Genomic DNA, 27857 nt, shown 5'->3' with positions numbered 1-27857 from the left:
ACACATGCTGCCAGAGCTGTGACCAAAGATGTCTTTTACTCCAATAGATTGTTTTGTTTTTAGTTTATTTATTTAAAAGATGTAGATTTTATACCAACAGCTAACAATTGGTGAGTCAGCCAGGAGGTTAGCAGACAGTGGCCAGTGGAGTTTTCACATTAAAACCAATCTATTATAGAATGGTCTCATTTTCATTTTCAGAAAGTACCCAAGACTCAAGCTTAGTTTTCAGTCCACATTTTAATGTGAATTAAAAATGGTAGAAATGAGGTAATATAGCTTATAACATTCCCCCCAATGTACACATTATTATAACATTATAAAGAAACTAGTACAATCATGTTTAAAGCACAGCTTTCATACTTCAGAAGGGAATTTTAAAACATATCTATTCACTTCATCATAGTATTTCTCTTATTCAAAAATATGAATGTATACTCAACGTCCTCTCTACTGGAACTCTATTGTTCCATTTCTCAGACATTTCTCCCATTGTTTTTTTTTGCCTATAGATTAGAAACCCATCATTCTGTCATAGTGTAAGTTGATTATTTTAACACAGTGGTAGAGTTGTATCAAACATTAAAGTCTCAAAATATCTATTGAAACACAAGTCAGATTACAGCGGTCAGTAGACGGACTGGCCCCAGATACAGGCCAGCAGGGCGACACTCAGGACTGCAGTGAGGGAGACGTGAACGTAGGAGGCGCCACTCAGCACGAGGGGGTTACATTTGTCTGTGCTACAGCAGGTTCGGCTGATGGTGTATGTGGCACCCAGGAGGGTACCGGAGGTGGTGCCGTTACACTGAGACGACTCCAAGCAGCCCTGAGAGCTGAAGCCACTGAAGGCAGTGATGCTGGGGAAACCTGAGGAGGAGAAACAAGAAGACATTATACATCTACTGTAACTATCCACCTTTATACTATGTCCTAATGCTAGAGTTAGCATTAAAAACAATCAAGAAAACGAAAAAGGGTGATTTCTCGCAGATTTTCTAACACCCCATGCTTATATCTTGAACGTTCTAGTTTGGATTCTATATTAAAAACAAAGAAATATAAATTCCTGCACCATCCATGCGGTTCCCGTCTGTAAAATCGACTCTTCAGCTAGTGTTCGTTAAGGTTTATTTTCTGATCTTACTGATTGTTCTTTACCCATCAGGCCAAGCTGTCAGATTACACACGCATGTCATTACACGTGTAAGTGCTTAAACTGTTTCAGATTTCCATCTCAACACTACGTTACTAATCAGTGTGTTAGTCCGGGTGTGGAAAAGGTGCAGGGTAAGAGCAGTGTGTCCTGGTGAGTGGTGATGATGATGGTGGTGATGGTGGTGAGACTCACTGGCTTTTGATGTGGTGCAGGAAGATGTGTTGGTGCTGCAGGTAACAGATGAGGGGTTCAGGCAGAAGCCGATCAGACCAACTGAACATGAGTTACAGGTCAGAGACTCCGCTACAGAGAGAGAGAGAGAGAGATTTAAAATATTCTTCCTATACACCATCTTAGTTTCTTTATATTTATTTTGTTTATTAATTATCCATCCATGTGCATGTATAAAATAGTATAATGACAGCATTGTCACAACACACACACACACTTTGTCCTTTTCGATGGAGGGACAAAGGATCCATTTTAAATAATCAAAATTAATGGAAAAAAATCCATATTGTTCCTTTTGTGTGGTCTAAATTCAAATTTTTAACTAAATATTTAATAACGTTTAATTTTATTCTGCTTTTGTAGATTCATGAAATTTTGGCAGTTAGACAGATATAGCTGGTAAAAACTAAAAAAAAAAAAAATGAAAACATTTTAAAAATTGGATTTATTACCATATTATTAAAGTTAAATATTTATATTTATTTGTTCATCATTTATCCATAATCCTAACTGGTTTACTTCTAAAAGTTACCCAAATATGTAAAAATATAAAATTCAGTGTGTGAGATCTGCCCGGACTCACCGAGAGCGAAGAATCCGATCGCCGCCACGATTCCCAAAAACACAGCCTTCATCCTGATGCTTGGAGTGTAACACACACACACACACTCAATAACACACTGTCCTAAAAGAAGTGTCCTCGCAGGCGTTCCTCACAAATGACGGCGGTGTTACAGCTGGGGACATTTATATGCTGGCCAGAGGATGGGGTGTGTGCATACACACACACACACACACATTTTTTTTTTCATTACAGGTGATGTATGCAGGGCAGAAATGTGGTTCAGCAGCACAAAGCAGGTTGTGAGTCACGTCGCAATGACAGCCTGTGAAACTGGACGGAGCAGATACGGAACAGGACACGGAAAACAAAGACTCCGTTAATTATAACATGAGTGAATAACAAAAAGCTATGGAATGCATCCGAGGCAAAGAATTACTGCGTTTTTCTCCTAAATTGCAAATAAAAAGGATTTTTTTTGCTCGTGTGGAGGAGTCAGATTTTAAAGAGATAAAATGATGGATTCTTATAAATTGAGGTGTAAGAGGAAAGAAATTCACAAATTCTATTTCTGTTCATTCGTTCAGTTGAATAAAGCAAATTATACTTTGTGATGAATAAGAAATGATCTTTCCTTTCACGTCATCATGTCAGATTTTCCTCTCCACTTTTTCAGTTTGAAATGATCTCTTGATTTTATCTTAAAAATACTAGTTCTTTCTTCAGTCTGTAGTTTCTATCCCAGATTTTTTTCTAAAAAAAAAAAAAATTAGTTTTAAGGTTTAATTGTGGCGTTTAAAGGGAATGCACTCCAGGACACGTCTCACACACGTGTTTATCGGCGTATCAGCCGCGTGTACAATCTCATGTGAACACCTCATAACTGGGACAAATTGTTTTCGTTGTTGTTGTTGTTGATGACGGACCAAACTCAGACTAATGAGTGATGTACAGGATGCATTTGAGGTCATTTCCTGGATAATATTTAGCTAGCTTAGACCTGACCTGTTAGCTCTATGCTAACCTGCTAGTTAATCCAGAAGAGCTTGTTGTTGGGTTCAACTTTAGAAATGTAGAAAATCTGTCTCTGGGTAGTCTGAGGTCATGTGAGTGTGAGAGAGGGGGGATGCAGCAAGGATGACGCAGAGGCATGTGAAATATGCTGTTTAACAAAGTTCTTCTGCATTTCTACTCATCTTTCAAGGACACTGACTGGTTTTGCACATATTACATTAAGGTGTTTAGCTTTTATTTTCATTTTGCATTCCACATTCATCTGGTAATTTCTTTTTAAATATTAAATATGAAAATTTGGTGATATGAAGCTTTAGCTTTAGTGTGGCACTAAAGAACCAAAACAGGTTTCTGAAATATGTTTCAGTGAAAAGAAAGAAAATTGATAGAGATCTTAATGTATAAAAGCTGAGTATGATGAGTAACAACGATAAAGATGTATTTCTTATCGATATATATCAGCTCAAATCCTCCTCGCGGTGTGAACGTAGCTGTATAGGATACCTACATTTTCACAACGGTGACAGTAGTCATAGCAACAAGAACGAAAAATGTACCTTTACAGCAGACGTCTTTATCCAGAGAGACTTATTTAATTTTTATCTCATTTTATATAACTTAGCAGGTGAGGTGAGGCCTTGCTCAAGAGCCCAGAGGTGGACACTTGGTGGACCTGGGATTCAAACTCCTATCAGTAGTCTAACACCTTCACCACTAAAAGCTGACTTTATTACACATTATTTATAATAATAATAATAATAATAATAATAATAATGCCCCCCCTAAATGTCCCTGACTCCACCCCCATCAGGACTAAAGCTCCCTTTCTCATAATTATAAACTTATATATTAATTTTATATATTTTTTTCACCTAGTGACGATAGGTTTAGTGAAGAGTCTTGATTTATTTTTTGATCATTTCCACTTCAGGAAAGAAAGTAAATATCACACTTATCAGACAGATCATAAGGCATTCCAATAACCCCAGAGATAATAAATACATGAGCTCGTATTTCTGCATCAGGCAGTGACATTGTATTTCTTATCTTAGCAGATGAATCATGTCTACCTGACTGATATGATCTACACGAGTTCGGAGATACACGATAGATGCTGTGGATAGAAGCTTGTGAAGAACATGGCGCTGGCTTTGAAGTGCTGGTGTAATGGTCAGTCTGAGCTCAGGTCTCCAATATTGAATGTTTGATAACTTTAAGAGAAAAGTCTTCATGCTGAAATTTCTAAGTAGCTCCAAAGCTCCTGGTTACACACTTGACCATATATATAGAAAGTAAATAATCTATATTCTCACTGTCCAGTGTCACCCAGATGAGGATGAGGTTCCCTTCTGAGCCTGGTTCCTCTCAAGGTTCCTTCCTCATATCATCTCGGGGAGTTTTTCCTCACCACCGTCACCTCAGGCTTCTCATTAGGGATAAATATACGTTTAAATTAATATTCATTTCTGAACTTTTATATCCCTTTAAAGCTGCTTTGCAACAGTGTCCTGTTCTAAACAAATAAAATTGAATATATAACAAATAAAATAATCTCTGACACACTGCTGTGGAGGACCAGGAAATAAACACTCCAGGAAATGCTTTTAAGGGAAAAGAATTAATTAGCGGTAAAAGTAATGCTAGGTCAGTAACGCTAGGTCAGTAACGCTAGGTCAGTAACGCTAGGTCAGTAATGCTAGGTCAGTAACACTAGGTCAGTAACGCTAGGTCAGTAATGCTAGGTCAGTAACACTAGGTCAGTAATGCTAGGTCAGTAATGCTAGGTCAGTAATGCTAGGTCAGTAATGCTAGGTCACTAACGCTAGGTCAGTAATGCTAGGTCAGTAACACTAGGTCAGTAACGCTAGGTCAGTAACACTAGGTCTGTAATGTTAGGTGAGTAATGCTAGGTCAGTAACGCTAGGTCAGTAACATTAGGTCAGTAACTGACGGGGTCAAGGTCAGGGGTTTGATAACTTTGCTAAATGCTAAGGGAAGAATTCATTCTTTGTAAAACAAAAAAAAAGGTGCTTTTGCTGTTTGAAGAAACACTTCATTGTGCAGAGATCTCAGAAGCAGATAGATACATCACAGCCGGTTAGGTGACAGTGACTGTTTCTCAGGTCCACACAGCTCCGGAATCTGAAACATTCCTCAAACAACTCTGCACTGAGGAATCCGGTAAACAGTCACTAATGTCAGGAACAAACTGTTCCTCCAGCACAGTGCTGATGAATCAGTCAGGTACACACACACACACACACACACTCAGAGCAGTGTGTGAGCAGGAGCACACGTTTCCTCACACAGCTCGTACTGGAAGAGCTCAGAGCTCCTACCTGCAGATCACACTGACAACAAACACTGCTCTGAGTCTCACTGATGACATCATGACACTGTGTGTGTGTGTGTGTGTGTGTATTTTGATAGTTAGAAACCCTGACCTTGTTAGAACTCATTAGTCTCAGTTGTTGTGTTGTTGTAACAGTTGATCCTAACAACCGTCTCCTTGGTGTGTGTGTGTGTGTGTGTGTGTGTGTGTGAGAGAGTGTGTGTGTAGCGTTACAGTTACCGTTAATTAATTCTTTTCCTAAAAGCATTTCCTGGAGTGTTTATTTCCTGGAGTGTTTATTTCCTGGAGTGTTTATTTCCTGGAGTGTTTATTTCCTGGAGTGTTTATTTCCTGGAGTGTTTATTTCCTGCTCCTCCACAGCAGTGTGTCAGAGATTATTATAATTTATTCATTAAGAACCGGCACATTGTAATTTTTATCCTTTTATGGTTACCATTTAATTATTTTAATGTTGTTGGAATTTCTGTATAAAACCACAAAGAGTAACAGCTCGGTTTTCACAGAGCGTCCACTTTACGGAACGTCCCTGTGTAAAGATCAGCTGTTGCTATAGAAACCTCCTCCTGACCAATCAGAGTCCAGAACTCAGCAGCGCTGCTTTCGGAGTGTTAATCTGTGAATCGGGACGCAGCATCAGTGTGCTGGATCTCATCTGCATTACAGTGGACAGATGTGTGTCCCAGTGGTGGTCAGAAATCTTACAGCTGGAGACTCGTACTGGATTTTAGCTAGCTCTCTGACAGACGTGACGTGACGTCTCTCGGCGTCTGTGTAACGCATCAGCGAATCCCCGACTACATGCCCTGCTCTGATTCACTGCTTTAAGAGGAAACAGAGGCGAGATATTTTATGGTATTTGATATGGACTGACTGAAACACACCTCTTTTTTTTCCCTTTTTGTAAACTCCAGAGGAAAAATATGTAAGGTCAGTAAACCCCACAAAGCAGATCTGTTCAGAAATGTCAAATATTTCCTGTACTGCAAATACTTCCTCCACCAGGTAACTCTAGAGTCATTCAGTTGTGTAAAATACAGTCAAATATGAACACACACACACACACACACACCCACAGCACATGTAACTATACACTGATCAGCCATAACATTATGACCACCTGCCTAATGTTGTGTTGTTCCCCCTTTTGCTGCCAAATCAGCCCTGACCCGTCCTGCACTGTGTATTCTGACCCCTTTCTATCAGAACCAGCATTAACTTCTTCAGCAGTTTGATCAACAGTAGCTCGTCTGTTGGATCGGATCACACGGGCCAGCCTTCGTTCCCCACGTGCATCAATGAGCCTTGACTGTCCATGACCCTGTCTCCGGTTCACCACTGTTCCTTCCTTGGACCACTTTTGATAGATACTGACCACTGCAGACCGGGAACACCCCACAAGAGCTGCAGTTTTGGAGATGCTCTGATCCAGTGGTCTAGCCATCACAATTTGACCCTTTTGGTCAAACTCGCTCAAATCCTTACACTTGTCCATTTTTCCTGCTTGTAACAACAACTTTGAGGACAAAATGTTGACTTGCTGCCTAATATATCCCACCCACTAACAGGTGCCATGATGAGGAGATACTCAGTGATATTCACTACACCAGTCACCGTTCACAATGTTATGGCTGACCGGTGTGCTGCTGTAGGACAGGACTCCATCTGGATGCTTAAAAGTGTTTAGCTTTAAATAAAGCATCTGGAACATTTGTAGAAATTTTGATCTATTCAGAAATGATTACTCTGTGCTCAGGTCCAACAGGAAGTTGATGATTATGATATTGGGCGTGTCAGGTCACTTTAGTCAGGGCGTGATGAAGGTAATTAAATACACAATTAAATTTTTCTTTCTGTTTCTGAAGCGGACAGAATGCACGTCTGGATACATTTTGCTTCTATTATGAATCACTTCATGACGCCGCTGTGAACCTCACTGTTACGTCTTATAGAATAATCAGATCATTATTATTATTATTATCATTTCTCTCCTCCAGTTGATGAAATGTTTATCTGTTTGCTTTTTATTGATCACTTTCATCTGAAATGGACTGAAAAAAAAATATCTGAACTTCTGCGGTGAGTAAACGTTCAGTTTTATTTAATTTACTCCATCTACAGAACAGGCGCTGTGTCCACCATGATTTATTGGAAGACTCGGATTATTAGTAGGTCACATGACCATGACACGCCCCTGAGCTTTTAAACATCATGTGTGTTTCACTCGCCTTATTCAGCTCTTCATTCGGTCTTTACTCTGAAGAAGAAAAAACATTTACCACAGGATTTACTCACAAGTCCATTCTGATGGAATCTTCTCATCATCATCATCATTATTATTATTATTATTTTTATTTTTATTGTTGTTGTTGTATTTATTATTATTGTAATTATTATTATTATTGTATTTAGTATTGTTATTATTTTTATATTGTTGTGTTTATTATTATCATTGTATTTATTATTGTTATTATTATTATTAGACACTTCATTACGACAACAAAGTTTTAAAAGAACCTCATGAGTAGAATCTCCTCCACTACGCCTCGTTTAACCCTATCTATCATCATTAAGGATTTTTGTTCCCCAGGTCACTCACACACACACACACTTTCATAAGGATGACTGAACAGCTATTAAATATTTGAAATAGATTCAAAACATCTCTGCTTCAATAATCACACATATCTACTGCGGTGTTTTTTTAATCACTTCCTTCCTGTTTTAATCAGCGGTAATTCTCAGGGCCGGACGCGGAGACAGGAAGGAATCCACTCCCTGATGGTTCTGGATGAAAGACAACGTGACACAGGATCTGTGGCCAATTCCGCTTTATTTTAATCCAGTACCTGATCAGGAAGCTTACAGCCAACATCATCTCAGGCTAACTTCTCTCTCTTTAATATATCACTCTTACATTTTTATACACTGAAGAGTTTCCAGTTCACCAAAAAAACAAACCCCAATCCCCTTTATTTCTCTTTAGGATACAAAAGATCTGATGTGAGGATGAGTGTGTGGACGCTCGAATACACCGGGAGAGCAAATCACAGGAATTGAAAACATGTTTAAATCATCAATATTAATTACTTTAAAAAAATATTTCATGGCTGAGTCTCATCATTGAATTGAAATGAAGACAAAAAATAAATGTAAAAAAATAAGAGATAAAAAGCTTAAATGATTGAGAATGAGAGATTCTCGGCGCCTCCTAATTTAACCCTTAACGAGAGATTGAGAGAAAACTGACATCGTAACGATATATTTCTTTACAAAACAAGTAAGAAGAGAGAAAAAAAACGATAGATAAAGAAAGATAACAGAAGCAGGATCCAATCAGACGGACGGAACTGAAGCACTGCTGGAGAAGGAAATGTGACACCATATATGTGTGTGTGTGTGTGAGAGTGTGTGTGTGTGTGTGAGAGTGTGTGTGTGTGTGTGAGAGTGTGCGTGAGTGAGTGTGCGAGTGTGTATGTGAGTGTGCGAGTGACAGACACACCCCCTTCACCCCAGCACCTTGGTGAGGAGCAGTGTGGCGAGCGAGGCCATGGCGAGGGTAAGCGTGTGTGTGTTAGCGAGCGGCGCGGCCGTGTTGCACAGGTCAGTGTTGCAGCAGGTTTTGGTCATCTTGTAGATGCTGTTGTTCGAGCTGCTGGGGAACGTAACGTCCGACGTCTTATTGCAGTCCGCTACATCCAGACAGCCGCTCATACGCACAGGGACCAGACTACCTGGGCGGGGGGGGGATGAAAAAGGGGAGAGAGATGAAAAAGACAGAGAAAGACACAGATATTTCTGTGGATATTTATGTGGATAAATCAGCTGAACTGTACTATTACTACCAACTGCTCATGACCTCTTGGTGAACTTGGATGCCAACTTTATCATGGAAATGCTAGGATAATGATATGAGAGAGAGAGAGAGAGAGAGAGACAGATGTGATGCAGGTGTTGTTACCTGCTGTCCCCTTTCCAATGAAACACTGCTGGTTAGATGAACATGTCTGTTTTGTGGTGATGCATAGATCCCAGATTCCAATTCCACATTTGTAGCACTCAAGGGTGTAGCCTGAGAGAGAGAGCAAGAGAAAGAGAGAGAGAGAGAGAGAGAGAGAGAGAGAGATGGAAAGGGTGAATAGAGAGAGAGAGAGAGAGAGAGAGAGGTTAGTCTTAAGACAGCATCTTGTGATGAATCAGAAGATTCTGAACTGATTCATTCGACTCACTTAAGAGTTTTTTAAAAGAATCGGATCATTCTCTCTCCTCTCAGAGTTTCTTTAATAACAGAGCATGGATCAGTAAAAGCTTGTGTTCCTTCATTCATGGAGACTCCTAAACACTTTTGTACGTCTCTCTGGATAAAGGCATGGCTGTAAAGGTTCATGAACACGGTTCCTTCAGTAAAGTGTGCTGTGATCATGATGGAGCTTCAGCACCATATGGACTGACCATTACAGAAAAGAATCAAACACTCATGCTGCCCCTAACCTGTGGGACTTCAAGTGACCACGCCCTCTAATGGCATGCCAGTGACTTCAGTAGCCATTGGTTCTGTTCGTTTCATCTTCCCTAGTAAACTTTCATAACCTGAAACTCGTCCACCCTGAAACTCGGCTCCTGTTATGCTGAGAAGAGTAGATAATAGATCATGTTCACTACAGCTGCAGGTCTTTGTGTGTGTGTGTGTGTGTGTGTGCGAATCTCCATGAGCAACTAATCCATTCAGTGTGTTTGTCCTTCTAAACTGATTCACCCGAACGAGTCTTTTCAAAATGAATCTCTCATTACTAGTTTGATTCATTTATTTTGAACCTTTTGAATTAATTGACTCATGCACATCTGATTCACTTTTACGAACACTTCCGATTCATTTGCATCTGTGCTTTCATCCTGATTCATCCGACTCAGCTTCTAGGGGATATTAAAGAGAACTGATTCCTTAATGAATCAGTGATTCATTTGTTTCATGTACACACTTGATTCACCAGCTCGAGTAACTTTATGTAAACTTTGATTTGTGCTTCCAGACCAATTCACCTGACACACTTAAAGAGCTTGTTTAAAAGGAACTGATTCGTTTGAGAGTCTCATTACTGGAGAATGACTTCATTTGCATTTGAATCGTTTGAGTAAACTGAATCATGCTCATCCGATTCAGACTTTGATAAAACTTCAGATTCATTTAACTTTCTTTTGCGCTTTCAAACTGGCTCACTCAAAGAAGCCATTTTAAATAGAACCAATTTGTTTAAGAATCATTATTAAGAGTGATTCATGAATCATGTACATTTGAGTCAATCCTGAGTCAATTTGATCCCAATCCTGAGTCAGTTTGCCACTGATTCATTTCCAATTTGTATTTCCAAACTGATTCATAAAAATCACGTTTGTTCAAACACATCATCACAATTTCCTCATATATTTTTGGTCACATGTGAGCTCGTTTATTAGCAGTTAGCTTTAAGCTAATTTCCTCTGAAACACAGAGTTAAAGCAGCCACAGTTAGCAGTATGTTTTTTTTTTCTTCTCTTTCTATCTGTAGTACACGAAAAACATTGGCTTTAAAATCCTCAGTCATTTAACAAAGCAGCAGTTAGATGAAGCCAAATATGCGGGGTGTAGCATTGTTTTCGCAAATACGGCTCACTCCACGCAGTTTCACATTCCAGGGGAAGTTTCTAGAAACCTGTGTGTCCAGTCCAGTTTGCTGTTGTAACTTTCACTGCAAGCTGATTTAACATGGAAATGAACTTTGTTTTAAACCACTTTGTTCAAATTTGATATTCATTTGCATTTGGAGTGATTTGATTCGATTCACCTGACTGACTCACTCACTCACTCATTCGAAAAGAACTATTTGAGATTTAGAATGATTCGTCTCATTTGATTCACCAACAAAAGTCACGTTTCATTCATTTGTATTCATTGATTCACTCAACTCACCCAAAATAAAAAGTAAAGAAAAACAAAAAAATGATAAAGTATATATATAAGAATTCCCCATCGCTGTCTCACACCAGTGACACGAATTAAACTCATTAAATGATTCTTTTTTTCCACTTAAACAACCAATTTAAGTGAACTGTGTTTGAAATTGATTCGGCGAGTTGTTTAGAAAGAGTCTCTCGTCATGGCTTAAACTTCAGTGACGCATTTCTTTCAGAAAAAAGACAAGAAAAAAGAAAAGAAAGGTTAACCTAGCCGAGTCACTTGCTGCGTTCACCTCAAGAGAGAATCACCTCAAGGACACGGGAGCTGGTTTAGCGTATGTTAAGGTCACGCCGGTTTTTTATTAGCAATTGATGGATTAAAAATAACTTGCTTCGTCTGTTAATTATGACTCGATTCATTTGAGTCAAATCCGTTAAACGAGTCAATGTGACATGAGAAGAATAACTGGCACATTACAAATACAGTACATTAATTCCGAACATTGCTGATTCATTCGGTTGTCTGATTTCTCACACTCATGGTATTTACCTAGCAGGCTTTGCATCAGTGTAATGGTTTGTACACACACTACACACACACACACACACACACACTACACAATGGAATCTTAGTTTTCGAGACACACCTGTGGGAGGACATAGTGACGCCGACTCACATGGCAGCATTAATGAGAGCCAGATATGTAATCAGAAGTGAATGTGAAGGACGAGAGGGTTAAATAGTTTTACGTAACTGTTAGGGAGCACGCTGTGTAACCTCGATCATAATTGATAATTACGGCTATTTAAAGTCGCAACATTGCATCATGGGAAATTCCCCGTGACTCAGCAGGGTGAGGTTATGGGCCGAACTGACCAGGTGATGACGAGCGTGCTTCTGATCGAACGCTGCACGTGTCACAGGTATAATTAAACAATGCCACACCATGACATCAACACATCACACAGACTCGATCACGTGACGGCGTGAAACCTATAAAAAGGTTAAAGCGGAAAATTGAAAATTCTCTCGCCTTTGATATCTTCATGCTTGTTAATCAATTCTCCAAATCAATTCAGAAGGAATCGACTCATTAAAAAAAAAACAACAGTGTCTTTTTATCTCAATGTACTGCTGTGGAATCTGGTACGATCCATCCTGCTTTTCCTTTACTCGACTTATTCGCTCACCTGAGCAACTCCGTGTCAAAACTTTTCCCCGACTCATATTTGTGCTAATGAGTAATTTAAAATGATTCATTTTTTAAAGTATGAATCATTTGAAATGATTCCTAAGCACAAATATGAGTCATTTAAGAAGAATAAATCTATTTGTGCCAAAAACTTAACATGAACACACCGACAGGTATCATGAGTCACTTTTAGTGATTCGTTTCTTTCTTTCTTTCATCTTAAACGAGTCTATTATAATAATTCAGTTATTGAAAAGAACTAAGTAAGTCGAAAGAACCGAATCATTGACTGATGAACAAATGATTCGTTTTCTGGAATCATACAGCTGTTGTATTTTTTCCATCTTGCCTTCTGATCCTTTATCTTCAGCACACACTCACAACCACAACCAAACACACACACAAACACACACACACACAATGGCACTTGAGCCAACCTGTTTTTAAAGACACACCCAGGACATTGATTTAGCTAAAGTTTATTGTTTTTGTTACTTTGGGTTTTGCTGAAAGCCGAGTGTAACACACTGAGAGGGTTTTTGCTGAGAGTGACACACTGAGAGTGACACACTGAGAGGGACACACTGAGAGGGACACACTGAGAGTGACACACTGAGAGGGTTTTGCTGAGAGTGACACACTGACAGGTTTTTGCTGAGAGTGACACACTGAGAGGGTTTTGCTGGGAGTGACACTGAGAGGGTTTTGCTGGGAGTGACACACTGAGAGGGTTTTGCTGAGAGTGACACACTGACAGGTTTTTGCTGAGAGTGACACACTGAGAGGGTTTTGCTGGGAGTGACACACTGAGAGGGTTTTGCTGGGAGTGACACACTGAGAGGGTTTTGCTGGGAGTGACACACTGAGAGGGTTTTGCTGAGAGTGACACACTGAGAGGGTTTTGCTGGGAGTGACACACTGAGAGGGTTTTGCTGGGAGTGACACACTGAGAGGGTTTTGCTGAGAGTGACACACTGAGAGGGTTTTGCTGGGAGTGACACACTGAGAGGGTTTTGCTGGGAGTGACACACTGAGAGGGTTTTGCTGAGAGTGACACACTGAGAGGGTTTTGCTGAGAGTGACACACTGAGAGGGTTTTGCTGAGAGTGACACTGAGAGGGTTTTGCTGGGAGTGACACACTGAGAGGGTTTTGCTGGGAGTGACACACTGAGAGGGTTTTGCTGGGAGTGACACACTGAGAGGGTTTTGCTGAGAGTGACACACTGAGAGTGACACACTGAGAGGGTTTTGCTGAGAGTGACACACTGACAGGTTTTTGCTGAGAGTGACACACTGAGAGGGTTTTGCTGAGAGTGACACACTGAGAGGGTTTTGCTGGGAGTGACACACTGACAGGTTTTTGCTGAGAGTGACACACAGAGGGTTTTGCTGGGAGTGACACACTGAGAGGGTTTTGCTGGGAGTGACACACTGAGAGGGTTTTGCTGAGAGTGACACACTGAGAGGGTTTTGCTGGGAGTGACACTGAGAGGGTTTTGCTGGGAGTGACACACTGAGAGGGTTTTGCTGAGAGTGACACACTGAGAGTGACACACTGACAGGTTTTTGCTGCGAGTGACACACTGAGAGGGTTTTGCTGAGAGTGACACACTGACAGGTTTTTGCTGAGAGTGACACACTGAGAGGGTTTTGCTGAGAGTGACACACTGAGAGTGACACACTGAGAGGGTTTTGCTGAGAGTGACACACTGAGAGGGTTTTGCTGAGAGTGACACACTGAGAGTGACACACTGAGAGGGTTTTGCTGAGAGTGACACACTGAGAGTGACACACTGAGAGGGTTTTGCTGAGAGTGACACACTGACAGGTTTTTGCTGAGAGTGACACACTGAGAGGGTTTTGCTGAGAGTGACACACTGACAGGTTTTTGCTGCGAGTGACACACTGAGAGGGTTTTGCTGAGAGTGACACACTGACAGGTTTTTGCTGAGAGTGACACACTGAGAGGGTTTTGCTGGGAGTGACACACTGAGAGGGTTTTGCTGAGAGTGACACACTGAGAGTGACACACTGAGAGGGTTTTGCTGAGAGTGACACACTGAGAGTGACACACTGAGAGGGTTTTGCTGAGAGTGACACACTGAGAGTGACACACTGAGAGGGTTTTGCTGAGAGTGACACACTGAGAGGGTTTTGCTGAGAGTGACACACTGAGAGGGTTTTGCTGGGAGTGACACACTGAGAGTGACACACTGAGAGGGTTTTGCTGGGAGTGACACACTGAGAGTGACACACTGAGAGGGTTTTGCTGGGAGTGACACACTGAGAGTGACACACTGAGAGGGTTTTGCTGAGAGTGACACACTGAGAGGGTTTTGCTGGGAGTGACACACTGAGAGGGTTTTGCTGAGAGTGACACACTGAGAGGGTTTTGCTGGGAGTGACACTGAGAGGGTTTTGCTGGGAGTGACACACTGAGAGGGTTTTGCTGAGAGTGACACACTGAGAGTGACACACTGACAGGTTTTTGCTGCGAGTGACACACTGAGAGGGTTTTGCTGAGAGTGACACACTGACAGGTTTTTGCTGAGAGTGACACACTGAGAGGGTTTTGCTGAGAGTGACACACTGAGAGTGACACACTGAGAGGGTTTTGCTGAGAGTGACACACTGAGAGGGTTTTGCTGAGAGTGACACACTGAGAGTGACACACTGAGAGGGTTTTGCTGAGAGTGACACACTGAGAGTGACACACTGAGAGGGTTTTGCTGAGAGTGACACACTGACAGGTTTTTGCTGAGAGTGACACACTGAGAGGGTTTTGCTGAGAGTGACACACTGACAGGTTTTTGCTGCGAGTGACACACTGAGAGGGTTTTGCTGAGAGTGACACACTGACAGGTTTTTGCTGAGAGTGACACACTGAGAGGGTTTTGCTGGGAGTGACACTGAGAGTGACACACTGAGAGGGTTTTGCTGAGAGTGACACACTGAGAGTGACACACAGAGGGTTTTGCTGAGAGTGACACACTGAGAGTGACACACTGAGAGGGTTTTGCTGAGAGTGACACACTGAGAGTGACACACTGAGAGGGTTTTGCTGAGAGTGACACACTGAGAGGGTTTTGCTGGGAGTGACACACTGAGAGGGTTTTGCTGGGAGTGACACACTGAGAGTGACACACTGAGAGGGTTTTGCTGGGAGTGACACACTGAGAGTGACACACTGAGAGGGTTTTGCTGAGAGTGACACACTGAGAGGGTTTTGCTGGGAGTGACACACTGAGAGGGTTTTGCTGGGAGTGACACACTGAGAGGGTTTTGCTGGGAGTGACACACTGACACACATTAGTAGGCTTTTTATTTCTCGACTCCTGTGACATGTATCCCAGTGCTGTGAGAGATGAAATGACTCAGACTCCAGACCACAAGCCTAAAAAATCTTCCAATGGAAATGGGGTGTGTGTGTGTGTGTGAGTGTGTGTGTGAGTGTGTGTGTGAGTGTGTGTGTGAGTGTGTGTTTGTGTTTCCACTGACTCATGTTTTACTTTAAACAAACAAAAACATGATGTCATTAAAATACACAGTTATGAGTAAACTAAGACACGGCATCATTTATTGTGTTTGATATTGTTAAAATCTATAACTATATAATCATATAGTTATATCATATCTATAATCATTATACACTTCTATTCTCTACGTCCAAACCATCTAGTAAAAGCTCCTGACCAATCATCATTTCCATTCCAAACAGCTTCAACCTGCCTGGTCACATACTGACTGCCGTCAAGTGCTAGATTCCTCACTTAACACAAGCTAGCTTAGAACTCTGTCCTCTTCTACTGTTCCTCTACTACCTGGATGTCAGAGAGGAAATACCACAACACCGTCAGAGACAGAGGGTCAGACAGTAAGACAGACTGTAATGGAGGCAGTAAGACAGAAAGCAAGGTGGTTAGATAGACTGTACGGGAGCAGACAGTAAGAGAGATAGCGAGGTGGTTAGACAGACTGTAAGACGGGTAGAGAGGTGGTTAGACAGACAGTAAGACAGATACAGAGGTGGTTAGACAGACTGTAAGACAGATAGAGAGCTGGTTAGACAGACAGTAAGACAGATAGCGAGGTGGTTAGACAGACAGTAAGACAGATTGAAAGGTGGTTAGACAGACAGTAAGACAGATAGAGAGGTGGATAGACAGACAGTAAGACAGATAGAGAGGTGGATAGACAGACAGTAAGACAGATAGAGAAGTGGTTAGACAGACAGTAAGACAGATAGAGGACAGGTGGTTAGACAGACAGTAAGACAGATAGAGAGGTGGTTAGACAGACTGTAAGACAGATAGAGAAGTGGTTAGACAGACAGTAAGACAGATAGAGGACAGGTGGTTAGACAGACAGTAAGACAGATAGAGAGGTGGTTAGACAGACTGTAAGACAGATTGAGAGGTGGTTAGACAGACAGTAAGACAGATAGAGAGGTGGTTAGACAGACAGTAAGACAGATAGCGAGGTGGTTAGACAGACAGTAAGACAGATTGAGAGGTGGTTAGACAGACAGTAAGACAGATAGAGAGGTGGATAGACAGACAGTAAGACAGATAGAGAAGTGGTTAGACAGACAGTAAGACAGATAGAGGACAGGTGGTTAGACAGACAGTAAGACAGATAGAGAGGTGGTTAGACAGACTGTAAGACAGATTGAGAGGTGGTTAGACAGACAGTAAGACAGATAGAGAGGTGGTTAGACAGACAGTAAGACAGATAGCGAGGTGGTTAGACAGACAGTAAGACAGATTGAGAGGTGGTTAGACAGACAGTAAGACAGATAGAGAAGTGGATAGACAGACAGTAAGACAGATTGAGAGGTGGTTAGACAGACAGTAAGACAGATAGAGAGGTGGTTAGACAGACAGTAAGACAGATAGCGAGGTGGTTAGACAGACAGTAAGACAGATTGAGAGGTGGTTAGACAGACTGTAAGACAGATAGAGGACAGGTGGTTAGACAGACAGTAAGACAGATAGAGAGGTGGTTAGACAGACAGTAAGACAGATAGAGAGGTGGTTAGACAGACTGTAAGACAGATTGAGAGGTGGTTAGACAGACTGTAAGACAGATAGAGGACAGGTGGTTAGACAGACAGTAAGACAGATAGAGAGGTGGTTAGACAGACAGTAAGACAGATAGAGAGGTGGTTAGACAGACTGTAAGACAGATAGAGAGGTGGTTAGACAGACTGTAAGACAGATAGAGGACAGGTGGTTAGACAGACAGTAAGACAGATTGAGAGGTGGTTAGACAGACTGTAAGACAGATTGAGAGGTGGTTAGACAGACAGTAAGACAGATAGAGAGGTGGTTAGACAGACAGTAAGACAGATACAGAGGTGGTTAGACAGACAGTAAGACAGATAGAGAGGTGGTTAGACAGACAGTAAGACAGATAGAGGACAGGTGGTTAGACAGACAGTAAGACAGATTGAGAGGTGGTTAGACAGACAGTAAGACAGATACAGAGGTGGTTAGACAGACAGTAAGACAGATAGAGAGGTGGTTAGACAGACAGTAAGACAGATACAGAGGTGGTTAGACAGACAGTAAGACAGATAGAGAGGTGGTTAGACAGACAGTAAGACAGATAGAGAGGTGGTTAGACAGACTGTAAGACAGATAGAGAGGTGGTTAGACAGACTGTAAGACAGATAGAGAGGTGGTTAGACAGACAGTAAGACAGATAGAGGACAGGTGGTTAGACAGACTGTAAGACAGATAGCGAGGTGGTTAGACAGACAGTAAGACAGATTGAGAGGTGGTTAGACAGACAGTAAGACAGATTGAGAGGTGGTTAGACAGACAGTAAGACAGATTGAGAGGTGGTTAGACAGACAGTAAGACAGATTGAGAGGTGGTTAGACAGACAGTAAGACAGATACAGAGGTGGTTAGACAGACAGTAAGACAGATAGAGAGGTGGTTAGACAGACAGTAAGACAGATACAGAGGTGGTTAGACAGACTGTAAGACAGATACAGAGGTGGTTAGACAGACTGTAAGACAGATTGAGAGGTGGTTAGACAGACAGTAAGACAGATAGAGAGGTGGTTAGACAGACTGTAAGACAGATAGAGAGGTGGTTAGACAGACAGTAAGATAGATAGAGAGGTGGTTAGACAGACAGTAAGACAGATAGAGGACAGGTGGTTAGACAGACTGTAAGACAGATAGAGAGGTGGTTAGACAGACTGTAAGACAGATAGAGAGGTGGTTAGACAGACAGTAAGACAGATAGAGAGGTGGTTAGACAGACTGTAAGACAGATTGAGAGGTGGTTAGACAGACAGTAAGACAGATAGAGAGGTGGTTAGACAGACAGTAAGACAGATAGCGAGGTGGTTAGACAGACAGTAAGACAGATAGCGAGGTGGTTAGACAGACAGTAAGACAGATAGAGAGGTGGTTAGACAGACTGTAAGACAGATAGAGGACAGGTGGTTAGACAGACAGTAAGACAGATAGCGAGGTGGTTAGACAGACTGTAAGACAGATAGAGGACAGGTGGTTAGACAGACAGTAAGACAGATAGAGAGGTGGTTAGACAGACTGTAAGACAGATAGAGGACAGGTGGTTAGACAGACTGTAAGACAGATAGAGAGGTGGTTAGACAGACAGTAAGACAGATAGAGAGGTGGTTAGACAGACAGTAAGACAGATAGAGAGGTGGTTAGACAGACAGTAAGACAGATAGAGAGGTGGTTAGACAGACAGTAAGACAGATAGAGAGGTGGTTAGACAGACAGTAAGACAGATAGAGAGGTGGTTAGACAGACAGTAAGACAGATAGAGAGGTGGTTAGACAGACAGTAAGACAGATAGAGAGGTGGTTAGACAGACTGTAAGACAGATACAGAGGTGGTTAGACAGACTGTAAGACAGATAGAGAGGTGGTTAGACAGACAGTAAGACAGATTGAGAGGTGGTTAGACAGACAGTAAGACAGATTGAGAGGTGGTTAGACAGACAGTAAGACAGATAGAGAGGTGGTTAGACAGACAGTAAGACAGATAGAGAGGTGGTTAGACAGACAGTAAGACAGATAGAGAGGTGGTTAGACAGACTGTAAGACAGATACAGAGGTGGTTAGACAGACAGTAAGACAGATAGAGAGGTGGTTAGACAGACAGTAAGACAGATAGCGAGGTGGTTAGACAGACAGTAAGACAGACAGTACAGACAGGCCCTCGGAAGAGAGACCGGTTTTTGGGACCTGTTTAAAGAGAAGATTCTTGGTTCTCTCTCCCCTGAGGCAGCTGAATGGATGGAGTGCTTTCCCTCAGGGCACAACGGCAAAGTTCTTAATCCAGAACCGGTTGTGTGTACATGTGCCATACTAGCTGAGAGTAAGACAGCTAAACAGTAATGCAGGCAGAAAGACACTACTATAGTGAGACAGTTTGTGTAAGAATAACAGAATAAAACAATAATTTGTCTAGAGAGATGGTGAGAGCGAGCGTATGATCAGCGTTAATCAGTCTAAAATGCAGGCGGTAAACCAGAGGGTCACATGACCACCCCAAGGCTGGTGATGACATCACTCCGGAGGAATCACCCAAGCATATTGACCGAAAACAGAGGGTCATCTATCTGCTTGTTAGAAAGTCCCAGTGCTAACATACTAACATGCCGTACTGTATAAGGCTACAGGCCTGGACTGCCTCAAGAGCAAAAACATCAAAGCATCTGAAGCAAAAGGGGGCGGGGCATAAGAGGAGAAAAAGACTGTAACAAGGGATTAGTCAAAGAAGCATGCATGAGGCTGAAGAGTACTACCGCCACCATGCTTCAGAGACGGGATAGTGCTGCGTTTTCGGCCAAATGTAGCAAGGCCAAAACGTTGGTCTCCTGTGACCAGAGATGGAAGCTTTCTCCAGACATGATTTCATATTCCATGAGTCAGTAAACACGAGTCAGACGCTACAGAAAGAATCACAAACCATAAAACTGAGAGAAAGGAATGTGAGAGAGTGACTTCTGGGACTGAAAGGGAGGAGGGTGTAGGGTTGAGCAACACGTGCATAACTTCTGTTATTGCACAGCTCTGATTAACGATGACGAACATGCTAATATTCCAGTCGTTATTGCTAAACAATAAAGACTAGACGTTAGTCATGCTAATCCCGGAGTAGTTGAGTCGTAACGCTTATGCTGTTGCTATAGGACCCAAATGTGGCAATGAACAGAGACAGTCTTAAGCTGGTGTTACACACTGGTGTTAAATTTAACCTCAGATGCAGATGAGTACACTAATGTGCTCACAAACACACACACACACACATATGCACGCACTTGAGCTAGCTGCTTGAACGTGCAGTGATGCTGCCCTCTGCTGGACATGTGATGTAAAGACTGTAAATGTTAAAACAATGTAAGTTGTCCTTACACCATCTAACCAGCAGGGGTCACTCATCTCATCCCAAACAATTCTCATTCTTACAGACACGCGCACACACACACACACACACACACAGATTAAATACGGTCTTTGTTGTCCGCTATAGTATTTGTAAGAGTGAAGCATTTATGTAAAATCTAGTCGGTTCTCGGTGAATCAGGAGAGCGAGCCAGTGCTGCGAAGGCGGCAAGGCAATCGTTTGTGTAAGTGGGGCTATCAAAGCAAGTTCAGTCAAGCACAAGGTGTAATTTGAAAGGATTTGGGTGTGTCTCCAACTCATGCCTGTCATTCTTAGGTATCTGAGAGGATCACTCAAGATTTGGGGACAATTGAACTTACAATAATAATTATAATAATAATATTGTTGGGATCAGACTCTATTTGTTTCTCACGGTTCCTCCTTTTGTCTGATTAATCTAATATTTGGTGGATTCAGTCTCACATTTGATGTAGACAATTATTTGATGCACACTCATGTATTTAGAATATTTTCTTCAATATTTGGGCGTTTTTTATACTTTGTTCTGTCTCAGGTTTTGTCTTATAGTCTTGATGAACCAGTTTGTAGTTTAATGTAACGTGTCCCAAATGTGCTCTGATTAGATTTATACTGGTCTGGTCATTCTTGATCTCTTGATTTAGTCCAGTCCAAGGCTTAGTTCTCATCTCATGGTCTCGTGGACTCGGCATGAACCCTCATGAGCTCTGCTTTCGCATAAACACGTCTCAGATAAACAGCGTCAGTTCTGCTAAGATCCGTTAAACAGAAACAGGTCTAACAGGACCAACACTTGAGAGGAAATTATCAGGTGCTGCGATCCACATACACACACACATACACACACACACACACAAAGTAGAGGGAGAGGCTGCCGCTCCTGCAGACATCACTGATTTTTACTCTGCTGCTACACAAGCAACGAACACAACACACTGAGAGCTGGCTAATGGAATGGGGGCATTTGTGTGGGCTACTGAATAACACGGCATACAGGGTGGAGTCTGGCGCACCTACGCCTTCACAAAGTAAACACACTGAAAAAGGACTGGAAAATCTTCTATAAGCTTTTTAATCTTTTATCCTCTCGCTATCACGGTATGAGGATTTAACAAAACTAACACTACTGAATAGAACAGACATGAAAATGTAACCTGGGAAAAAGCCAGCCAACATGTAATAAAAATAATAATAATAATAATAATAATAATAATAATAATAATAATATGTTTATTTATATTCATATTCTATTAAAAGACAAGCCTGAAAAAAACAAACAAACAAAAAAGGAGAAAGAAAATGTTTACTTATAATTATATTCTATAAATAAAACATGCCTACAAAAACAAATAAAGCAAAAACGGAGATAATAATAATAATAATAATAATAATAATAATAATAATGTTTATTTAGCTTTTTTTAAGTTTATATTCTCCTGATGTAATACATACTGGTTATAATTAAAACATTTGAAGCTAGAATGTCAGAAAAGCAGGATGTATAAACAGCAGTAGAGAAATATGAATAAATATTTTCAGACATTTCTCTAATCTAATCTGATATAAAGTGTTAAAAGTTCCTTACCCAGTGTGAAACACAGCGCCACGGCGAAGATGCCCACCAGGATTTTGCTCATTTTTGCAGCAGCAGTAGTGTGTGTGTGTGTGTGTGTGTGTGTGTGTGTGTGTGTGTGTGGTTTTCCCGCTGTAATGGAATAAGATGGAGATTAAAGTCCAGACTAAGAGCCCGTGCAGAGATCCGCTAGGTTTTATAGCGTGACCCCGCCCCGATGCTGGGCGTCTCGCGCAGCCCCGTTAGCTTCCCCTCACACAGCTCTGAACACCCGGCTCCGTCCCTGATCATCACTTACTCCCTACACACGCGCACTACACAGGGAGCAAACCGACCGAGTTCCACAGCCTCGCTGGGGCACTAGATCTCTGTTTGGGATTCATCCTCAGTTACGGCAGGTGAAGTGATTCAGGTAGCTTACTAGCAAATGGTATGTGCGGTATATATTTTTTGTATATTTATTTATTTATTTATTTATTTATATTATTTATATATTTATTTATATATTTAATTCTTACGTAGTTTACTTTGTTTTAGTTAATTAGAATGATATGTAGAAAGTAATAAAATCAAGTAGGGAAGATAAAAATAGTCAATTTCAAACGGCTAGCTAGATTTAAGAAACTTCGATTAGTTTAACACACACACACACACACACAGAGAGAGAGAGAGAGAGAGAGAGAGAGAGCGAGTATACAGGAAGGGAAGAATTAGTTATATTGGGTTGACTCCCAAATGCGCCCTATCTAGGGTACAATATAGCAGGTCCCTGTGCCCTATCTAGTGCACTTCGTGTCCAGAATACATGAGCAACCTACTGTAAGAAAAAAAAGTATTTCACAACAGAAAGGGAAAATTACTTCATATTGGGTTAAATCCCAAATGAGTTGGATATGGGCTCTATCTAGGGTATGATATAATGGGTCCTTGTGCCCTATCTAGTACACTTTGTGTCTAGTGAATAAAGCTGTATCCCAAAAATAAGCACAAAACACACATACACACAAACTAGCAGATGAATTTTTTGTCATGGTAACAGATTTTGACTATCGTTAGTAAAGGTAAAGTACACATATTGCTCCTGGAGAAAGAGCAGGAGGTTTATGTCACATGAATAATTAAAACACACGAGGTAGAATATTATATATAGAAGTTACACACTGTGAAGTGCACCAGGTCGTGTTTGTTACTGTTGTGTACAGTGTCGCATAAAACAAGCGACACCATGTGAGAGAGACACGGCCGATGTCACTGTATTATCTTTATTGTGTTTAATTAGTAATAATCTAGATGAGTAATATTTAACTATTAATCATTACTATTAGTATTATTGCTGATGATTATTAATGCGTAATAATACTCGAATCATTTCTTTCTTTTATTCTATTTTATTTCTAGAGAGGACAACAGAACAACCATTAGGCATGGCGCGGATTAAGGCGTAAGTAAATGTCCTGATGTTAATTAGATAATAGAGACGGCTCTCGCAGCCAGATTACACAATGATGGGCAGGAAGCATGTGCGTGTGATTGACACGTTTCAGGGAAAAACCTTTCAAACGTGTCATTGTTGAAGCAGGGTGTGGTCAGAACACAGACCGACAATAACCCAGTGAGCTCATTGGCCAGAAACAGACGTCTTTGTCCGCGTTAATGAGACGTCTAGATTTTAGGCTAGTCTTAAATTTCAGCGCATCTTTCATAGAAAAATTCATAGCAAATATGATTATTTCTGTCCGAGAAACGATGTCTACGCTAACATGGATGACAAAAGACACAATGCAAACAGCAGAACAGGACACACAGTACACAAAACCCAGGCTCTATAGACCTGAGAAAACACAACTAATGCAGGACAAACACAAACAAAAAAAACCCAACAAACTATTCATGAACCGCTGGAAACAATCAAGAGAAAGGAACCAATCAGGAATCAAGGACTGTGGAAAGTATAGCTACTGCGGCAGGAAGCTGTGCGCATCAGATCAATGGTGCGTCTGTGCTTCATATGACCACAGATATCATCTCCCATGCTAATGAATGTTGCGTGTAATTCAGTATGCTCAGGAGCTAGGACTACAGTGAGAGTCAACAGTGATGTGTGTTATCTGATCAGGAATAACAAATCATTCCTGAAAATAAGGTAGAGCAGACTGGCAAGTGTTACACAAGCCCAGCTATCTATCTATCTATCTATCTATCTATCTATCTATCTATCTATCTATCTATCTATCTATCTATCTATCTATCTATCTATCTATCTATCTATCTATCTATCTATCTATCTATCTATCCTAGCTAAATATTGTTTGTTATTGTTCTTTAGGCTGCTCCCTGTTTGGGGTCGCCATAGCGGATCATTTGGTCCATAAGTTTCGATTTGGCACAGGATTTACACCGGATTCCCTTCCTGATGCAACCCTCCCATTTAACCCAGACTTGGGACTGCAACTCTTCAGAGGCAGGGTTAGTGCCCTGCCTGGTAATCGAATCCGGAATGTGGCAATGAGAGTGCGGATCCTGCCGTTGGAAAAAAATAGTTAATTAATTCGTTAAAAAGTATGAAATCATTTTTACTCTTTTTACTTAAAAATGTGGCCAGTTTTCACAGACACTTCACTATTACACAAGAGTTGGAGGCTATGTCACCGGGCAGTGTAACACACTCTGGGGAAAATGCTGTCTGCCCTCTTCCGCATCATTGGTCCGTGTTGCTGTAGGACTCACTGGACCCCCGCAACAGCCAGGATTCAAACTCATGAGCTCATGAACACTTTTGTCTTATTCCACACTGGAGCTCTTATCATAGACGTCAAAGAGAATCATGCCACACTGTACAACATGCAGCAACACCCACTGATACACTGTGTTCCATCGTTCTTCATGTTCACTGGAGTTATGGAACTGACTGCATGTTAGTTAATAAGTGATCGTTTCTCACCCAGAGATCCTGTAAAATCCAGTGCTACACCTGTAAATAGGACGTTTCCATGAAGCCTTGGCCTGGCTCCCAGTCCGTGTATACACAGGTGTGTTGGGTTAATGCACAGTATACATACACATTATCACTGATATGTTAGCAGTGAGACTTTAGCAGTGGTAAATTTACAGTGATACATTAACAACGTGACATGGATTTGATCCTCAAGGGTGATGCCAGGGTGAACCTGCTCACTGAATTCAAGTCATTGTACAAGTCATTATTGTCAATTATTAACAGTTTTCTACAGCAGAGCTGTTTCATATTCATAATGGCAAATTGAAAAGGAAACATGAACTCGATTTATATATTGTAATAGAAGGTAGCTAGTTTGGACAAAATCTGAATCCTCTTAGCAAAAACGTTTCTTGTAAAAGATCTTTGAGAATTTATTATAATGGTTGAAAACCCTGTGTGGATCCCTTGTGTGGTTTAAGATCTTGCATAAGCAACTTAGACATGGATTTTTTAAACAATGTTTCTTTTTTAAAATTGATTTTTTACACTGATGATGATGTACAGTTAAACCAATCAATGGGACAAAACAGTATACTCCTACATTAAAGCTTTGCATGATGTTGCATTGCAAGTCTGCTTGTAATAAGGTTTCTGATTCCACCTTAGAACCTGATGCCTACAATAATATACAATAATCTCCAGACCTTTTGGGATTATTTCATTATCATACCAAACCTGAGTAACCCTGCATACCTTCTACTCAGTCGAGGCCACTAAGTATTATTTACAGACACCTAAGGCCATATTCTTAATTTCTTCATGAATTTGGAGAGTTTAGATAAGATAAGATACATTTACATTTCTGGCATTTGGCAGAAGCTCTAGATGTGTACCTACCTCTTACCCTGAGAGATAGTGGGACCAATCCAGCAGTGCTAGTGGATCTGAGGGAGCGAGGTGCAGTGCGAGGAGTAATCTTTGAGGTAAGATGGTGCTGGTCCATTCTTGGCTATGTAGGCAAGCATCAGTGTTTTGAATCTGCTTTTGATGCAGCTACCGGAAGCCAGTGGAGGAGCAGCAGTGGGGTGGTGTGGGAGAAAACAAGTCACACAGCTGCATTTTGGATCATTTGCAGTGGACGAATTGCGTTCAGAGGTAGACCTGCCAATAGAGAGCTGGCGTTAGTCCAGTCTCTAAATGTCCAGAGACTGAACACTTCAGCAGCCTGTGTGGAAAAAAATGGCCAAATCCTTCTGATGTTGTGCAGAAGAAACCGACATGATTGTCTGACATTAGTAGTATGGGAGGAAAAGGACAGTTAATTGTCCATGGTTACCCGAGGTTCCCGAGCAGTGGCTGAAGTGAAGATCAGGGAGTTGTTCAGGGATATTGCAAGGTTCTAGGCTCTAGGTCTAGGATAACCAGCAGTTCAGTTTTGCTGGGATTGAGGTTCAGCTGATAATCTGTCGTCCATGATGATATGTCCACCAGACATGCAGAGATCCCAGCAGAAGCCATGGTATCTGAGGGAGAGAAGGAGAAGATAAGTTAGCATAGCAGTGGTAAGAGAACCCATGATATGAGAACCTAGATAATAAGTGCAAGGGAGCGAAAGTCTAATTAAAAAAAAAAAAACAAATCTAAAAAAAAAGGACTATGGGGTATTTCACCCCAGGAAATAGTTTCTTTTTGCGTTTTTTGTTGTTGTTCATACATTAACCAATTTATCCAACATAGGCAACACAGGTTCGTTCCCAATGATCAGATGAAGACATTTAAAAAAAAAAAAAGAACAATCTTTACTGACACACTGAAATTCCTTACAATGTTAAAGATACACCAACAAAATAAACAGTGGGCTGGATCCCTGATCAATGCTGCTACCTAACACAAACTCTGGGGACAGGCTGGGACTTACCACGATGACCAAAGTCTACTCTAAAAGAAGGAGGGGGAAGGGGGTCCTGGCTAGCACATCACCAGTGATACACACCGGAAAACACTACGAGTGAACCACAGCCCAAAAATAAATGTGGGAAACTCCACCACCGTAGAGTCAGCTGGCCACTCGCTTAGCCCTCAGCTTCTATCCAACCAACGAGAGCAAATAAGAAATAATGTTTAGCAAGAACTCCACAATTAGCTTATATCACCTCTCTGCTATGTATTCCTTTCTGCTAACTACACATCTTCTCCTGCTCCAGTAGCAAACGTTTGGTAATTTGGCTGCAACCTCACTGGCCCTCTGTAATACAAGAAAGCACAGGCCAACATAGATTAATTAGCCCCGCCCACAAAAGAAAATGAACATAGAAGATAGCATACAAAAAAATAATAACCAGCTCAATTAGAACACTAAACCCTAACAACTAGGGGAATAAAGAAAATAAAATGACATGAAACCCAATTGCCTTCCTACCACTGGTAGGAAAGACCTCCTGTGGTTGTCTTCTGTGGTCCCAGTCTATGGCTTCAGTAGGACTGCA

At 41.3% G+C, this 27857-nt stretch overlaps 2 protein-coding genes across 2 annotated transcripts in view; both read right to left on the bottom strand.

Annotated features, from left to right (window-relative positions):
* Positions 1-22617, bottom strand: part of clic1 (chloride intracellular channel 1) — a 39327-nt gene extending 16710 nt beyond the window's left edge. The window contains exon 1 of the mRNA XM_058407374.1: positions 22446-22617. The gene's annotated coding sequence lies outside the window, so the exon portion shown is untranslated. The remainder of the gene's footprint in view (positions 1-22445) is intronic.
* Positions 222-2135, bottom strand: lye (lymphocyte antigen-6, epidermis). The gene is made up of 3 exons (XM_058407377.1): positions 1974-2135; positions 1352-1462; positions 222-870 (listed from the first exon to the last, which is right to left on the bottom strand). Exons 1-3 carry the CDS (start codon positions 2023-2025, stop codon positions 629-631), a joined length of 405 nt encoding a protein of 134 aa, XP_058263360.1. The 5' UTR covers positions 2026-2135; the 3' UTR covers positions 222-628.
* Positions 22618-27857: the final 5240 nt, after the last annotated feature.

The sequence above is a fragment of the Hemibagrus wyckioides genome, linkage group LG14 (assembly GCF_019097595.1).
Source record: "Hemibagrus wyckioides isolate EC202008001 linkage group LG14, SWU_Hwy_1.0, whole genome shotgun sequence".
In the NCBI taxonomy this organism is placed as follows: domain Eukaryota; kingdom Metazoa; phylum Chordata; class Actinopteri; order Siluriformes; family Bagridae; genus Hemibagrus; species Hemibagrus wyckioides.
The sequence above is the reverse complement of the archived record's forward strand: the minus strand, read 5'-3'. Positions and strand labels throughout refer to the sequence as shown.